The sequence below is a fragment of the Diospyros lotus genome, chromosome 6 (assembly GCF_014633365.1).
Source record: "Diospyros lotus cultivar Yz01 chromosome 6, ASM1463336v1, whole genome shotgun sequence".
NCBI lineage: Eukaryota > Viridiplantae > Streptophyta > Magnoliopsida > Ericales > Ebenaceae > Diospyros > Diospyros lotus.
In genome coordinates, this window is record NC_068343.1 from 9,724,276 (window position 1) to 9,741,791 (window position 17,516).

The following is a 17,516-nucleotide window of genomic DNA, read 5'->3' on the forward strand; positions in this document are numbered from 1 at the left end:
TATAAATTACACTGAATGTTCAGTTCTGGGTGTATATAGATTATATCTGCATTCAGATTCAATCGGGAAGTGCATTAAGAGGGAAGATCACTTGCTCTTGGAGATTAGTCGAGCAAAATTCGAACACTCCAAACGAATAAAAAAAATATAGAGAGAGAGAGAGAGATTATATCACTTTTATTGTTCAAAATTTAAAATTTGGATATCCTTAACTATTTATATACTTAAAACGAATTTTTTTATAATTATCAAAACTTAAAAGAATTCAACTGCGACCTGGTGTGAGTGCGAGTGTGAGAATCCTTTATAATATTACAAATAAATTGTGATGAAGGCTAGGATCCCAAGGCTGGAGTAGCTCAGTTGGTTAGAGCGTGTGGCTGTTAACCACAAGGTCGAAGGTTCAACCCCTTCCTCTAGCGGGTTTCATCTTTTTCCGCCCAATCAATCATCATATTCCTATTTCTATTTCTATTTCTATTTCTGCCCCAAGGAGAGAGCGAAGGGGAGGGAGATTATCTTCGGATCCATCGGGGTGGAGAAAAATGGCTACGGAGTCGTCGGAGGGAGAGGAAGAAGGGAAGCTGATCGGGGGGCAGCTACAGCTGGTGGTAGACGACGACCTCCGCGAGATGGCCAAGAAGGCCGCCTGGAGCGTCAGTTCTTGCAAGCCCGGAAATGGCGTCTCCGCCCTCCGCGACGACAATCTCGACACCTACTGGCAGTACTTTCTCCTCTCTCTCACATGTATATATACCACTTGTGTGTGCTAGGTATATTGTCGAATACCTTCACTGCGTTTCGTTTTTGGTTCAGATCTGACGGCGCGCAGCCTCATCTGGTCAATGTCCAATTCCAGAAGAAAGTGAAGCTTCAAGTATGAATATTGAGTTCAATTGTCTCTTCTCTATCTATGTTTTGCTATGTTCTTTGAAGTTTGTTGATTTCGAGAATCGGTAAGTTCTGGTGTTCCTCAGTTAGTGGTTCTGTACGTGGATTTCAAACTTGACGAGAGCTACACGCCTAGTAAGATCTCCATTCGTGCTGGCGACGGATTCCATAATTTGAAGGTGACTTCACGTCCACAACTTTTGATTATTGTCAACAATTGCAACGGCGCTGTTTTCCTGCAATTATCTAACTTGAACGTCTAGGGCTGCTTTGGCTGTACCGATGTAGCGTACTGTCCAATTTTAGATTGGCTTTGTATTAATTGAAAACTGTTCGTGCCATCGGTGGTAGAAATGAAACAACTCAAAAACCTAGACTGTCTTTTCGGAGTAGAAATACAAGTTCACTCATTTCAACTTGAATTTATTTACCTAAAATTTGGAAATTAATATACATTGTTATGTGCTGTGCCTACGAATATCCTGAATTGACTTGTTACACATTCACAAACTATAAATTTATTAATTCAAACTGAAAGCATTTCATCCACAACCCCAAACAGAGCAAAATACTCGGAGCATGAAAGCATGCATATAAATGCTGATGTTTTAATTTTGTATGAAGTGTGCTTGATAGAGTTCAGTTTGGTTCTGCCCTTGCAAATGCATCCAGGAGATCAAATCTGTGGAACTTGTCAAGCCTACTGGTTGGGTGTACATATCATTATCTGGAAATGATCCTCGGTAAGTAATTTTGGCTATAGTTTCACATTTTTAGCTGTCTTCATTTCTGCTCAATTTTTATTGATTAATTCTTTCTGGTGATCATTATATTATTTTTAACAAATTGGTTTGCTACATTCTATTTTGTTGTCTTGGATAGTTCCTTCTTCATACCTACTTGCTAGCATGCATCTTATTTGGGATATGAAGCTAGACAACCCCTCAGCAAAAGCATTGGTCAAGTGCCAATTTTAATTCATTTGATGTGTAATGGGTTATGGAGCTTTTCCCTAACATCGTGCTTGACATGCTCTAGTTTTGATCTGGATGGCAAGAGAAGATGGAATCCTTTTGTCTTGCCTTTCATTTTAGTAGGCACACTAGACTCTGTAGCTATAAATATTGCATCAGACAGGGTATTGGTCTGGTTATTTCTACAGTACTGGAAAATAAAGGTACAGTTTTAGATACATTAACCTCTAATAAATTAACAAGAAATACTACAAAATAAAATAAAATAATCTGAATCACTTTCAGGTACCTATGAAATATTATTCATCATTTTTATTGAAGAATTAAATTTGATTAGAGAGCTAGAATTCATGTGGTCAACCCATATAGTAGGATAAGGGCGTGATATGTTGTTTGTAATGCAAAATCACAGAAGCAAATTGTAAATCAGATAGAAAGAAATAAAATAAAGCTAATAAATAGATACTCAAATATTGAACAAAATAGGTACTCAGATACAAAAAGGATTGAGTTGTAAGGTTGTGAGAGATTAAGAGCCAAAAATGAAGAAAAAATTGGGAAACAGAATTTCCTACTTTTTGTTCTATAATTGCTTTGGTATTATACGTACCTACGGGTACCATATGGATTTTATAACACAGTTTCGAAATGGGGTGTGAGGCCTACCTTCTAATAGTTAGTAGCCTCCCTGGTACAAGTGGGGCGGGAAATTCTCAATGGGTAGTATTTATAAAATGACTTCTTGAATCTATTCAGTAGGGGGTGTTGACTATATAGATTATAATAATTCACTAATCATCTCTATTCATGACCATATTTTTTTGGACGATTATTATATCCTACTATGTTATGTTTAAGAGTTCCGTACTAAGTTTTCATTGTCTTCCCCTACCTTTGTTGTGACAAATTTCTTCCATTCCATCTATTCTTTTGGTAGGCATGCCTATTATCATTCATCTCTCATATTCAAAACCATCTTAAATTTGTCGTGCATATTTTTTTTAATAGATGTCATTCTAGTCTTATTACTTAATGTATATTTAAAAAATAGAGAAAAAGAAAATAAAAAAGCTCATGTTTTTTTATTTAGGATTAGAAGTACAAACTTTTTAAAAGTAAACTCGCTTATGCCTACTGCTTTTTGATCAATGAAGAAAATTGCATTTCTTTTTTCCTCTCATTTAATATCTGCTTTTTTGTTGAATTAAATAATCTTACTGTTTTTTTTTCTCATATATTTTTCTTTTTTATGTTTGATAAGGTCATATATTTCACTTAATATGCTGACTTTTAATTGTACTGGTGCTTCTCATAATCTCTGGTGAGAGTTTTCCTTTTTTTTTTTCCTTTTCCTTTTTTAAGTAAATAGCTGAAAGATTACTTATTTACCTTGATGGATACGGAAAAGAATGCCCACCATTCAAAAGGATATGAATCAATGGAGAATTCTTCTCTGTTCTTTTCTATTGCTCAAGCGCATCCTCAGAAAACAATTAACCACATTTTTGTTCCCATTTGGGTGGGGATTCATAACCATATAATGTGTCCCATTTCAAGCCGTGGAGAAGTCTTTATTTTCCTGAGAAAATGCCCATGTATTAAGTGTTACTGTGTGTCCATATCAGTGATCTTATGCACTGAACTGTTCTTTTGGCAATTGGCAGGGAAACGTTCGTGAATACTTTCATGTTGCAAATAGCCGTGTTGTCAAATCATCTTAATGGAAGAGACACCCACGTGCGACAGATTAAAGTTTATGGGCCTCGACCGTGCGTTCGAATCCTACCCTCTTTTTCTTATTTTTATTTTTTGTCCCGAAGGAAATCCTATTTTCTTCATCAATCTCATTGATCTAAGCTATGTTGCAGGAACCCTATTCCACACCAGCCCTTCCACTTCACATCAAGGGAATTCGTTACATACTCTACCGTGAGATGAGGAGTGAAAGATGTCAGTTTTTGAGCCACATTCTGCTGCACGAGACAGGTTGGGATCACCCTATTATCCCTTTCTATCAGAAGCAGCTTTCTTTGTTTCCTCAGTTTATAGTTTGCTTGTTTTTCCAATCCATTGACCTAAAGCTGCCGAAAGTATTGTAGGTCGTCCCCTGGGGCCCTGGGGATGTTGGCTGATGAATCTTAGTTTGTTGTAATTGTATGTGTTCTTTAGGATTTGGCTTTGTATGGGAGAGATTTAGTAATGGATTGAAAATGAGTGTAATGAATGTAAAATATTTCTCCTAATTTGAGACAATCAAAGTGGAAAGCAATGAAAAATGTTTTCATTTGTTTGGGAGGAGTGTAGAAATAAATGGGTGAGAAGAATATTAAACAACAATTGATTATTATTGGACGAATTGTTAAATAAATTACTGTATTTTAATTTTTGTGCTAAATTGATTATTGTACTTTAGAAATATTCAAATAAGTTATGGTATTTTAAAAATTAGGGTCAAATTGGTCATTTTACTGTAAAAAGTGTCAAATGAGTCATTATTTTTAGGGGGGGGGGGTCACATTAGTTATTATGATAAATGTTTTCTGTTAAATAATATTTTAATTTTATTAATAACATTAATTTTTATCCTAGTTAAAATAATTTTACATAATCACTTATGCCTCTTAAATTTAAGTTTGAAGAAGTTTATACAATTGTAATTTGTGTTTTTTTAATATAGAGTGATTTAGTTGTTTCCTTTTAAAACATAGTGACTAATTTGGTCATGAAATTAAAATATAGTGATTTATTTGACCTTTAATCTTTTATCATTTTAATAAAAAGATAAAATGTTATTAAGGATAAATTTAAATTCTTAAAAATTAATTTTGTCATAAAAAAAAAAACAAATTTGCCTGTTATTTCCGTTCTTTCCCAATTTAGAGATGAAAAACGAAATTTGGACAGAAATAAGTAAAAAATGAAATTAAGTGTTTATATTCCATTTCTGTATTATTATTGTATTTTATTTTATCTATTTCATTCCATTTATGCCCTAAACACATTTTTAATGCAATTTGGATATTTTAGAAATTTCATAACTTTGGTGCTCTCGTATAGCCTATTTGGTCTCGAATCTTGGTAGATCCAAGGGATTCAGAGTCCACAATGAAATATCCATCAAATTACGAGGACATTTCGGCCAATTGGATGGTTCCTAATTAGCTCACGTGAATCGAAATTTTTATTTTTAATTTTAATTTTCGAGTTTAGGTAAATTGATGGTATAATAATTTTATTGTCACTTTTCTTTATATATATATATATATATTTGTGTGTGTGTTTTTTTAGTTGAATTAGTCATTATACTTTAATAAAATTTTCAGAAATGCCCCATCTGCTATTAATAATATTAATTAAAGTGTAATTAATATAAAAGTAATCTAATTTTTCTTTAATTGAAAAAAAAAAAAAAAGACTTCACCACTCGAAACTTGCTGGTTTCAATCGTCGTTGACTACAGCCGAAACCCACGTGAGTTTTGATGCTGGAACCCCTAGTGGAACCATTCTGGTGGGCTCCAAATAATATAAGAAAAGGCATGTTGGTAATTTTATTAAAATACAAGAATTAATTTAGTTAAAGATAAATAATAGAAAGTGTCTAAACAAAAGTGCTAAATCACAAAAAATAAAAAATAAAAATATTTTGATTTAAAATTTAGAGCAAGTTTTTTTTTTTGTTTAGTATTCGTATTATTTTCTTAAAATATATAGAATAAAAATTTAAAATTATTGAATTATTAAATGTAATCAAAATTGAGCAAATTCAAGTTTTATTGTATTAGATTAGTTTGGTTTTATATAATAATTTGTTAAATTTTAAGTTTATTTTTTTTAAAATCCAATTAAAATCGATTTGATATGACCTAATATAAAAGTGAAACAAACCTAAAAGTTTAGTAAATATATAGGTTGTGTTGGAGAAAGCTGCATGTTTTAGTTTCAGAAAATGTTGGGGGGGGGGGGGGACAGAGCAAATGCAACATTGCGAAGTGTGTTTTTACTGGCCTAATAATAGCGTGTTGTTACCACACCACGTGCATGCACGAACACAAGACCAACAAGTTCATCGAGATACGAAATTGACAAATTCCCAGAAAACAAGGTTGCCCCCAAACACCACCCAACGGACCATTGCCATCTACATAGATGATAGACGATAGATAGATGATGATGATCATACATCCTTTCTCTACTAATTCAACGCTATTCCTTCCGTCCCTTTTAGAGTTAAAAGAGTTTGTACTCTCCTCTTAGTTAATTTTTGATTAATTCTCCCAATCCCAGATCCATAGAAAGAGAGAACCCTAGTGTAGGTAGGGTATAGAAATCCGTTATAATGCAGGGGGCCCAGCAAAAAAAAAAAAAAAAAAAGGACCATCACAAACTATTCTGCCCAATAATAACTTGGACGGCTGGCTTTCAATGCCCACCGAGAATTTAGTTTCTAAATAAAATAGTATTAGGATGAAATTAAATAATACTATTTATGGTGAGTCTTGTAGAGAAGATCGCATAGCAGAGAGAGAAAGAGAAGAGAAAAGGAAAGAGGAGAGAGTGGATGAAGGCTTACATATCGGGAGTATTTTTGTCCAAAAATGAAAAATGGTTATTCCTGTTGCACTTGTGGGTTGTGGGGCGGCATGGGATTAGCTAATTCCAGTGTCTGCTCTATCAAACATGATACAATTCTGACTGGTAATACCAATTTGCAATCCCCCACCAAACGACCCGTAAGTCAGGAACTTAATAAGACTGTTCCTAAGATTTACTGGAAGTTAACCAGCTAAAAGACCTCCAGGCGAGCAGGCCCCTACTAGTATAGAATAATTTAAACAGTTAGTAAAGTCCCTGGATTTTTAATGTCTAAACTGCCTTCAACACTTGAATGCATGAAGACATATATATATATATATATATCTACTTCGCTTGCGCCAATCTAACATACAACACTTAAGAAGAGTCGCAAGAAACGAAATGCAAGTGCATATATATATATATATATATGTAGTTGATCTTCATACATTAAGTCCCCAAATGTCGAAAGGACGACCAAACTAGCCAGAAAATGTATCCTCCACAGCTGAACATCTATGCCCACTAGAAAAGAAAACTAAAAGCTGAGTGTGGTCAGCCACGGCCGATGAGCTTCCATGTAGAGAACGTAGTTCAGACTTGCAGGAGCAACTTAGCAAGATGGAGAAAAATGTTTCACTACAGATAGATGATCATTCACAGGCCGGTTTTGTGTCAAAGCTGCTCAAACATATTGCGAAGGCTTGGAAGGCAGAGAGTGGGTACCGATAATCCATGGTGAAGATGTCCTTGCCGATCTTTCCAAATTGTAGAATAACTTTTTCTTGCTCTGCAGCTGGCACATTGTGAGATGGATCAATAGCTGCCACAAGCTGGAAATTCTTGACCGAAGCCACCGTAACCCGCCCTTTAAAATTTAGGCACCAACACTGTAACTGCTCATGCCATCGAGGAGCCTTGTTTTTAAGAATCAGAGGCTCCACAGAGACTGGCGCAGATTCTGCAGACACTCCAAGATTTGAGGAACTGAAATCTGTAATCGGCTCCTTTCCTTTTGACTCCAGTGGGGGAAAAATTTTCTCATCTAGGGAGTGCGGAAATGATGTCGGTGTAGGTGCAGTGCCCCCCTCCTGAATGGAAGAGACTGGAACTGAATGCATGACACAATGCATTCTCCTAGGTCCTCTTGTTCGCAGGACATTGAGCTCATAAGTAATGGTGGCAATACTGTAGCTACATGCAGGCACCCTTGGAGATACTTGTTTGGCATGAAATCTTCGACTTGACCTCCCATTCTGTTGAACTGCAGCATCAGTTAGAGGCTGGCTGTCATAGACGGTAAACTTGGTGCCCAGAAAATTAGACCTGGAAAAGAATTCAACACTATATTAGTAAGGCTCAGAAAAGCAACTCATCCAATCAGGATGCCTAGCATGGGCAATGGCCAAAACTTGCCTTAATTTTCCAACATAGGTATTGCTGGCTCTAGAAAAGTCATCGGCTACCAGAGATATCAAAAAGTCTGTGCTTGTTGCCCTTCTGACCTTTTTTGCAGCCAACAACAGTTTATCATTCTCTTTCTCAGCTGTCAATAACTAGATTCATCAGTGAAATTCACACAGGCTGGCAAAGTTTTTATCTCATTAACATTTAAAATTCTTTACCCAAAATAGGGGAAAGAAAAAAATAACAAAGAACCTTGTTTATCAATACCTTTCCAAGAATTTAAGACCAAGATACATATTTTTTTTATTTATGCAACATAGCCCACAACCACTTAATTCACAAATAACATCTAATTTGCTATAAATTTCCTCCAGTTATTTATGAAACATCCATGCAGTGTGCATATATGGCTAATTAGTCAACCGGTTTGAATTTTTGTTGGAACAAAGTTCCTCTATGCTGACAATCCATAAGTTAAAGCCTGAGAGCAAGAAATTATAGGTCAACTTCCTGAATCCTGAGTATCAATTATTTGGAACATGAATTGGAAAGAAAATCCATAGGTCCTTTATTTTGGTAATTCAAGAGAAGCTGAAGCATATAGTATAATCGAGAAATAAATATGAGGATTTGACTTACAGGGGGTCAGGCCAAAGTAGAGACGATATATGGAAGTTGCTCTGTCCCTTTTAATAAAGCACTGAATTGGAGCATCCCGTGGCCCCGGCTAAATAGCAAGAAGAAGTGAAATAAGCCAGTTGTATCAGTAAATAAATCAATATGAATAGCATTTAGCTATTTAATATTACCATAACCACTATAAATATAATCTTTTACTATCATTAGCAACGCCAGTTATAACACTATATTATCAAAACAAGTAACAAGAAATTGATAGGCAAGAATTACCTGTTTCAGTGAAATGGGAAAGGTGAGTCTCCCACATTCCTCTGGAGTCTTGACAATCTCCTTTGTAATATCCCTCCATGATTTGCAAACTGATGCACAAAAAACAACTACCGTTCTTGCAGGCCAGGATGTTTCACTCTCTTCAACCCTTCGGATTATGTCCAAAAGCAACTCTGGAGGTAAGTTAGCCCACTGTCCTTGTTCAACTGGTAAAAAAGGGGGGGCCACATCGGGGGCAATGTGAGATCGGGTCCGACTACGCCAGTGCTTGCCTTCCACCCCTCGTTTGGATATGCTCCCAATGCCATCTTTTATCTCCCTTATCTCACGTACGAAACTTTTGAAGGACATCTCTACTGAACATAAAATCCACCTTTTCTTCGAAATATTTCAGCTGCAACCATGTCGAAAGGAAATATAAATGCGAGCTTTGTGTGGGGCGTTATCCAACCAGGAAAAATCTCAAAAATAATATTGCCAAGAATAAAGCTGCAAATAAGACCCACTTGAAGAAAGATAAACCAAATCCACATTCAAAAAAATTGGAGAACTGTGGCATTTCAAAAAAAATAAAAAAATAGCGTCTCTATAAACGTCCTATAAAAATACGGCAGAAAAAAAAAAGAAAAAGAAAAAGATGAGAACTTCAACTTTCACAATCCTGCGTAATTTACCTCGTCTATGTTCCAAATCAGTTCAATCACCCCTAAGCTATGGTTCAAGGAACTTATTAAAAAAAATGTGCAAAGCTTAAAGGCGAACATGAAGTCGATTTAAGCCTAAAAATGCACAAGGATCCGCACAAATTTCAGCAAGCAGAAATAATCTCTACCACAGAAAACCTTCAGATCCAGAAAATTCAAATCCATTCACTCCCTCGTGTCATTCTAGCACCGCGATCTGATCAGAAATCAACAATGAAACTAAAAAACAAAAGGCAGGATCAGGCGAAAGGATGATTTGGCGCAAAACCTGTACAATATTCACAGAACGAGTCGATTGGCGAAAGAGAGCTCCAGAAATCCGCGAGACGGCTCCGGAACGTCCGGATCGGACGCGGAAGAGGTCAGATCGGGGAAACACGGACCATGCTCTCGGAGACCGTCTATCTGAGCGCACCAGATCTCGTCATCGCTACTTCCCGGTGGCAATCTCCGGTCAGGAACTAGGGTTTCAGGTGAGAGTGCACAGCACAGCACAGCAGAGCTGGAATCGAGTGCTCTCCTTTTCCCCCATACCCACCCCAATTTTCACGGCCCCTTGCGCCTTTAAAGCGGAAATGAAGATGGGGGGTGGGGGGCTGCCTTTCCTATTTATTATTGTCGTAAATCTGGGTGAAATAAATAAAATTTAAATATTTTAAATCTGGTTTTCATATTCTGACGTGGACGTGGAGCCTGGCTCTTCCTGCTCAAGAACATGCTAACTTGCACCTGACAGTGCCCATCTCATCAGCAGCACACGTGGCTCCAATGATACTCACTCCACGGAACTTAACCAACCAAACTATGAATTTAATTAGTTAAATATCTGCAACAAAAATGTAAGGTTAAGGTATTAAATGTCTTTTTTGAAAAATTCTTTTTTTTTTCTCACAAAAATTCTTATTTATGAACTATTATTATATTCTTTATAATAATATATAATATATAATGTACTTATACTCACCAGTATTATACAATTTTTCAAAATTAGAGCTACATCTTAGTTTATCAACCTACTCCTATTCCTATTGTGCTAGCCAAACATTACATCTCTTTCATCCTCATAATAATTGTAATTTATAAAGAAATGAAACATAAATTTGCACACGTCTCCATCCCTAGTAGCTATATATATAAAATATATGAAAAAATACATTCTTGAATTAGATAAATATTTTTTTCTTTTTAATTAGGTTAATTGAAAACTTTAGAATAAAAACATCTTTTTGGTGACAGTGTTTGAGACCGACCAACACATTGCTGCCTCGAGCTCGAGGAATGGACCTTGGGAGTAGAGCTTCGAATTTTGCTATATCAGGCCTAAGAATACAACTTGCAATACAACAGAGTGAAAGGGCTAAGATCCTTAGGGAGTAGACTTCGACACTCAAATTAGTAGAGCAAATGTGACTAATAGAAAATATAAAAACTGGAGATCTGTTATACTTGATGAGAACCCCTACTTTTTATAGTCAAGTCCGTTATGGGGTACTTGAGATAAAACTCGAGATGAGCGAGCATAACTCAAGAGGACCTCGATCAACCTAAAATTGGTCTCGTGGTCTGCTCTAAATTTTTCGAACTTTATTCCGAATCACTCTGCAAGCGTTGTCGCGTGTTCTTTAACTTTTCATATAGGATTGTTCTTCACTCCGCATTGTAGACTTGTCACGTGTCAGTCTCTCGGGTAATTCACGTGATGAACGAGATTACTAGCACACATAAGGGATATTTTAGTAATTTAAGTAATGACACATCAACTTTAAATGCACTTGACGTTAGCATCTAATTTGCTGCTGTAGTTAATAAGAATGGACCCCTAGGAACTGTTAATTCTGAATAAGCGTAAAGATTTGATGAAGTTAGTATTGCATGGTTACATAATTTTTGTATCTTTTAACTATAGACCATATATATATATGATTGTCATTTAAATGTCAATGAAATCAAGGGGCGGGTAAACAAAGACAGTTGCACGTCAAAAACTATAAGAAATTAAATTAAATCAATTGGGTGGGTGTGTGTGGTGTGGAACCCACCCACAATTTGCTTTTCCAAGACAGATAGGGAGCGGGGGCATGAGCTGGATCATTTTGTTTTTAATAGTAATAATAATTATTATTATTATTGGCGAAGAAGTCCGGACAGACAGACTCCATCATCGATCATCGACCATCGACTATTCGCCTAGTCCTAGTAGTTGTGGAATGATGCTGACCACACGGGTCTCTCTCATTGTTTGTGTAAAAATGGTGTCACCTTCGACAGCTCCACCGCAGGAGCCAACCCCCCTCTTTTTCTTTTTTCTTTTTTCTTTAATTATTATCCACTCTCTCTAAATCTAATTATTATAAATACAAAAAAAAAAAACGAAATTATTATTCCTATTTTATTGTGATTTAATGATCATAAATTAAAATAATACACAAGTTAAAGCATTTACTAGATAATAATAATGGGATAAATTTAGTTTATTAGGTATTATATTCCAGTTTTTATATTATTATTATTACACTTTTTTTTTTTTGGTGGTTTAACTTCCATCTCTCCGTTGCTGTTTTGGCGATGCTGATGCCAATTGCCAATTGCCAAGCAGCCGAGTTTGACAGGCGACCGCCACTGCCCAAGGGCATGCTCGGAGGAAGCATCGTCTCGGCCAGTGAGTCATTTCAGACAACTCCATGCCCACCCCATGTGTCCATGCGCAGATAACTACCACCACCACCACCACCACTACTCATTCTTATAAATCCATACTCCACTTTGAAAATCCATTTCTTTTTCATCTATAAGCATTTGATTAATCATTTCCTTACATGCCACCATCCTTTCGTGTTAATACGTTATATATATATATATATTTTAAATTCTATTGAGAATAACATATTTTGAGTTAGCTCTCTCTCAATTATATATTATTATATTTTTATTTCTTAAATTTATATTTATATCTTATATAAATTTATTTGTATTTTGACTTTTATAAATAACTCTTTATGGCAATCATATAATTTATCCTAAAGCAATATAATATTGGTTGTATTAAGTGTCACATTTCTTATAATTAACATCATCACAAAAGACGCATATGATATCTTTAAAATATAATTGGGTCCTACAGGGGATATATATATATAATAAAATGTTATATGCTTTGGCTTAAAAGACAAGCATAGGCATATAGGGCACAGGCATAGTCTAATATTAACAGCTTTAACTTAAAAAGAAAATCATTAATTGATGATGGGGGAGGGGGGAGGGTTTAGGGTTTACAAATCACATCTAAAACTGACAACTTGAGGATATCTCCTTTAATAATATATAATAGAATAAATAATTTAACATTAATATTATATTTGAGTCAAACCAATGATCTAATAGCTGGCGAGAGTCCTAGGTAAACTCAACTATTTTTGGCATGATTTACAGCAGCCATTGACGTTGACGATTAAAGGGGAAAACGAAAGGAAGACTAAGAAGGAGAAGACTAACTAGCCAGCCAGCCGGCCGCAACCGCAAGGAAGCCTCCATGCACAGTGTGTGGTGGTATCTATCACCGTATCAGTATCACTGCAATTGTCCAATCCAACGGAATGAATCGGCACAAATGGCATAGAGGGAGCCTTATCTCCTGATGATGATGATGATGATGATGAAAGGTATGCGATATAAATTGTTAGGCAGATAGCAAGGCAAAATCCCTTCCTTCCGCATCTTGTCATCTATATATTATGCCATTGCCACCATTAGTCTCTCTTGTTTGCTTCTTCTTGTTTGATGGAATTATGGGCCTGCTCTATGTGGAGTTTCTTTAATTAATTATGGCCCGTTTACACACTTCGCTTCCGTATTTTAGGCTCCTTTATTTCTTGTTTTTACAAATATATTTTAACATCTTTTCATTCTCAATTTTATATATATGTATGTTATAAGTAATTTTACTCTTGTCAATTCTAATTTAGCCCCTTAAAAATCATATGAAGTTTCAAAAGTATGATAAAATTCATTTTTAAATATCACGTTGCTTGTGTATTATATTAGAATTAATATATCGTGAAAAAAAATCTACTAAAAGATTAAAAAATAAGAAAAAAAATTAGAATTATCGAACTCAGGAGAATATGGTCTCTCAAACAGGTCTCTTAGAGAATGAACAGGTATTCGAGAGACCATACTGTTCGTATGGTAGTTTCAAGAGATTTTTACAGTCTCTTTAAAACTGTAACAAGTTCCAGGAGACTATAAAATCTTAAAATCTATTATGTAAATTTTTTCTTAATTAAGAGATCTCGAATAAAATGCAAATATGATAAGTTTGACATTTGAAAATTTTTTCGAGAGTTCTGCAAAAAGGATATAAATTATCCATAAGAATTTTAATTCTAATATTCGAAATGCCATCATAAATAAATTTTATTTATTTATTATAATTATAAGAATTAATTCATGGGACCAGTGAATTTTAGAGTAGAAGATGGAGAAAATTTCCTTACAAGCACATGAGGCTTGCAAATCAAACAACCAAGAAGTTATGAACCCGCAAAAGAAAGCCACAAAACCTTAGAAGTAAGTTCTCTTTGTAAGCTGGCTTCTACCACACCAAGGTACGTAAGCTAACAAATGAACACTTTGAAAGTAGTGAAACAAAATGGGTGGATTATTCCTTTTCCTTGACTCAAAAATAAGCTCTTCAAGGCTTGAGTTGGTTTTCCCAAGCCTCTAAATTTGTCAATGCGCTTTATGTCTCCATCAGTATTTTGCTTACAAGCTTTAAACCACAGACTGCTTCTTTAGCTTTGCCTTTTGGGATCATTTTTCATATAAATATACCATTCACTGATCACCACTTCAATGCCCTCATATACCCATATCCCTCATATACCCATATCATCAGAACTCAAAAGCTTCCACCTGAACAGAGAGAAATTAATTGATGGCAGCTTATCGGTATTTCCTCCTTTTAGGCTGCATAAGCTTTGTTTTCATTGGCTTTCATGGGTTGCTTCCCGTTCCAGATAAGTCTCCAATAAAGAAGTACCACTTTGATGTGAGTTATTCATGGGAGAAGAGCTTTATCTCTCTGTCTCTCTCTCTCTCTCTCTCTCTCTCTCTCTCTCTCTATGTATATATATATATATATAAATGGCTTAATTAATTACTTCATCCTAATTAATTATGCTTCTTTTAATTGGTTTCTCCATTTATGTTATACATACAGGTCCAAGTGAGCAATGTGAGTAGGCTGTGCCGTGCAAAGGCCATTGTAACTGTGAATGGCAGGTTTCCAGGGCCAACTATCTATGCTAGAGAGGGCGATAGGGTCATTGTGAATGTTACCAATCATTCCCAGTACAATATATCCATCCATTGGTAAGAAAAATTTTATGGACAATAAGGCAATTCCGGCCTCTAACCTTTTATGGTTTGAGTCATATATATATATATATATGTTTTATTTAATTTTAATATTTTGAGTCCTCGACTTATATATATTCTTCTAAAAATACGTGTTTAAGAAAAAAAAAAGCATATAAAAACTCAAAATTTTAAAATTAAACCAAAATGTCAAATGTTATGACAATTTCTTTTTCTCAAAAAGTAAATATAAAAAAACCCATACCTTTTGGGGTGTGTTTTATAAACACTAATGGGTGGCTCGTCCCCATGAGTATTGTCTAAGTGAAAGTTCCTTAGGTGATGTATGAAATAACTGTTTAAATTTTAACTTTTTAGGCAAACAAATTTTTAAATAAAATAAGTTTTGGTATAGTAATAAAATTATTTTAAAAATTTATTATTATTTAAAAGTGACGAGCTCAAATCTTGTTAACATAATTAACTTTTATTTTTTAAACAAGATACATAAAGAGCATTTTAGAAAAATATTTTATTAACATGATTTCATAATACAAAAATGCATGGAGCATTTTTCTAAAGAAAACTAAGGTTAATAAATTCTTACACAAAAAATTTATACAAGATAATATGTGGTAACAATATTTTTATTAGTATGAACTGAGGTTTTTTCTTTTATTGTACGAATATACCATAATATTTTGTAGGCATGGGGTGAAGCAATATCGAAATGGATGGGCCGACGGACCGGCATATATAACACAATGTCCGGTCCAGACCGGCAATAGCTACATTTATGACTTCAAAGTCACAGGACAAAGGGGAACTCTTTGGTGGCATGCACATATCCTTTGGCTCCGAGCGACTGTCTATGGCGCCATTGTCATAATGCCCAAACAAGGAACCCTTTTTCCTTTCCCACAGCCAGACAGGGAAGAAGAAATCTTGTTAGGTAAGCTTCGAACCCAAGATATCAATTCTGAAATTTCTGTGCTTTGAATCGGTGAAAAATATGCCTGCCTACGAACTGCTTGTTGTTTTGTCCAGGAGAATGGTGGAATGCGGATGTTGAAGAAGTTGAAAGGCAAGGAGACAGCTTGGGCTTGCCCCCGAATGTGTCAGACGCGCACACGATCAATGGAAAGCCAGGGACTCTTGTTTCAACTTGTTCTGAGAAACGTAAGATGTTTATCCCATTGATCTTTTGCGAGCTTGTTACAGAATTTATTTCTGTGTTTGTTTCTGTCCCGTTGCAAGTGAAGTGACATCAGAGCAAATTACCCACACTCTCCATTCTCTTGTTTTAGATACTTTTGCCATGGAGGTTGAATCAGGGAAGACGTATCTCTTGAGAATAATCAACGCAGCCCTCAACGACGAGCTCTTCTTCGCTATCGCCGGCCACAACATGACGGTGGTGGAGATTGATGCTGTCTATACAAAGCCATTCACCACTCGGGCCTTGTTGATCGGACCAGGCCAGACAACAAACGTTCTGGTTCAAGCCAACCAGGCGCCGAGCAGATACTTCATGGCTGCCAGGCCTTTTATGGACGTGCCAATCGCAATCGACAACAAAACCGCAACCGCTATTCTGCACTACAAAGGCATCCCAGAAACTGTTCTTCCTCTTCTCCCCCAGCTGCCCGCGCCAAACGACACTGCATTCGCATTAGCATACAACGAGAAGCTCCGGAGCCTGAACTCTCCAGAGTTTCCAGCCAAAGTTCCCTTGAAAATCGATCGCAGCCTCTTCTACACCATCGGTTTGGGGAGAAATCCTTGCCCAACGTGCGTGAATGGAACCCGCTTAACGGCTTCTCTGAACAATATCTCCTTTGTGATGCCAAAGGTTGGGCTTCTTCAAGCTCATTACCACAAGATCAAGGGAGTTTTTGGAACTGATTTTCCGGACCAGCCTTCCACACCTTTTAACTACACTGGTGTGCCGCTCACGGCAAATCTGAAAACTTCCCGAGGAACAAGCCTTACGAAGATTGCCTACAACTCCAACGTTGAGTTGGTTTTGCAAGATACCAATCTTCTCATAGTTGAGTCACATCCCTTCCATCTTCATGGCTATAACTTCTTTGTTGTTGGAACTGGGGTTGGCAACTTTGATCCTGCAAAGGACCCCGCCAAGTACAACTTGATCGATCCTCCCGAGAGAAATACAGTCGGGATTCCCACCGGTGGCTGGACTACAATTCGGTTCAGAGCTGATAATCCAGGTAAAACTCATGTTTTTTTTGGCTATCAATGAGAGCCTGCAGTCGCTACCATTCATGCTTCCGGTGATTTGATACCTTAATTTCTGCGAATTCAATGTACAGGGGTTTGGTTCTTGCACTGTCACCTGGAACTCCACACAAGTTGGGGGCTGAAAACGGCATTGGTGGTAGAAGACGGACCAGAATCGGATCAAACCGTATTGCCTCCGCCCAAAGATCTTCCTCCATGCTAGCTGCTGGCTAAAGAACAGTTTCCTTGTGCTTCTTGCAAAAGTAGCAAGAGGTTTCATGAGATTCTTAATGGAAGAGAAGTGAAAAAAAGTGTACGAGTGACAACCGAAGATAAAAGATATATCCATCTTTGGAATCAAAGTGTATATATATATATATATATATATAATCCACAATATAAGTTCTAATGAATTGTTTTAACCTCTGTTGTGTTTCCTTCGAATGCTCTTTCAGGCCAGT

General features: G+C 36.2%; 3 protein-coding genes and 1 non-coding gene across 4 annotated transcripts; 3 read left to right on the plus strand and 1 right to left on the minus strand.

Moving 5' to 3' along the window:
- The first annotated feature begins 348 nt into the window (after positions 1-348).
- Positions 349-422, plus strand: TRNAN-GUU (transfer RNA asparagine (anticodon GUU)). Its single transcript has one exon. It is a non-coding gene; the product is annotated as a tRNA-Asn (tRNA).
- Positions 409-4,155, plus strand: LOC127803018 (anaphase-promoting complex subunit 10). The gene is made up of 6 exons (XM_052339003.1): positions 409-724; positions 817-877; positions 978-1,070; positions 1,564-1,634; positions 3,530-3,634; positions 3,734-4,155. Exons 1-6 carry the CDS (start codon positions 546-548, stop codon positions 3,801-3,803), a joined length of 579 nt encoding a protein of 192 aa, XP_052194963.1. The 5' UTR covers positions 409-545; the 3' UTR covers positions 3,804-4,155.
- Positions 4,156-6,834: 2,679 nt separating this feature from the next.
- LOC127804111 (tubby-like F-box protein 5) lies at positions 6,835-10,043 on the minus strand. Its single transcript, XM_052340847.1, has 5 exons — positions 9,728-10,043; positions 8,756-9,149; positions 8,486-8,573; positions 7,856-7,985; positions 6,835-7,765 (listed from the first exon to the last, which is right to left on the minus strand). Exons 2-5 carry the CDS (start codon positions 9,104-9,106, stop codon positions 7,093-7,095), a joined length of 1,242 nt encoding a protein of 413 aa, XP_052196807.1. The 5' UTR covers positions 9,107-9,149; positions 9,728-10,043; the 3' UTR covers positions 6,835-7,092.
- Positions 10,044-14,325: 4,282 nt separating this feature from the next.
- On the plus strand, positions 14,326-17,506 carry LOC127804110 (laccase-11-like). The gene is made up of 6 exons (XM_052340846.1): positions 14,326-14,506; positions 14,678-14,829; positions 15,522-15,766; positions 15,862-15,993; positions 16,122-17,045; positions 17,148-17,506. Exons 1-6 carry the CDS (start codon positions 14,393-14,395, stop codon positions 17,276-17,278), a joined length of 1,698 nt encoding a protein of 565 aa, XP_052196806.1. The 5' UTR covers positions 14,326-14,392; the 3' UTR covers positions 17,279-17,506.
- Positions 17,507-17,516: the final 10 nt, after the last annotated feature.

Coding starts and splice junctions, on each gene's coding strand:
- LOC127803018 (XM_052339003.1), top strand. CDS start 546: ATGGCTACGGAGTCGTCGGAGGGAGAGGAAGAAGGGAAGCTGATCGGG. Junction 725..816: donor AATCTCGACACCTACTGGCA/GTACTTTCTCCT, acceptor TTTTTGGTTCAG/ATCTGACGGCGCGCAGCCTC. Junction 1,071..1,563: donor ACGGATTCCATAATTTGAAG/GTGACTTCACGT, acceptor AAATGCATCCAG/GAGATCAAATCTGTGGAACT.
- LOC127804111 (XM_052340847.1), bottom strand. CDS start 9,106: ATGTCCTTCAAAAGTTTCGTACGTGAGATAAGGGAGATAAAAGATGGC. Junction 7,986..8,485: donor CTACTTTGGCCTGACCCCCT/GTAAGTCAAATC, acceptor AGTTATTGACAG/CTGAGAAAGAGAATGATAAA. Junction 7,766..7,855: donor ACCTATGTTGGAAAATTAAG/GCAAGTTTTGGC, acceptor ATTCTTTTCCAG/GTCTAATTTTCTGGGCACCA.
- LOC127804110 (XM_052340846.1), top strand. CDS start 14,393: ATGGCAGCTTATCGGTATTTCCTCCTTTTAGGCTGCATAAGCTTTGTT. Junction 14,830..15,521: donor TACAATATATCCATCCATTG/GTAAGAAAAATT, acceptor AATATTTTGTAG/GCATGGGGTGAAGCAATATC. Junction 15,767..15,861: donor GGAAGAAGAAATCTTGTTAG/GTAAGCTTCGAA, acceptor TGTTTTGTCCAG/GAGAATGGTGGAATGCGGAT.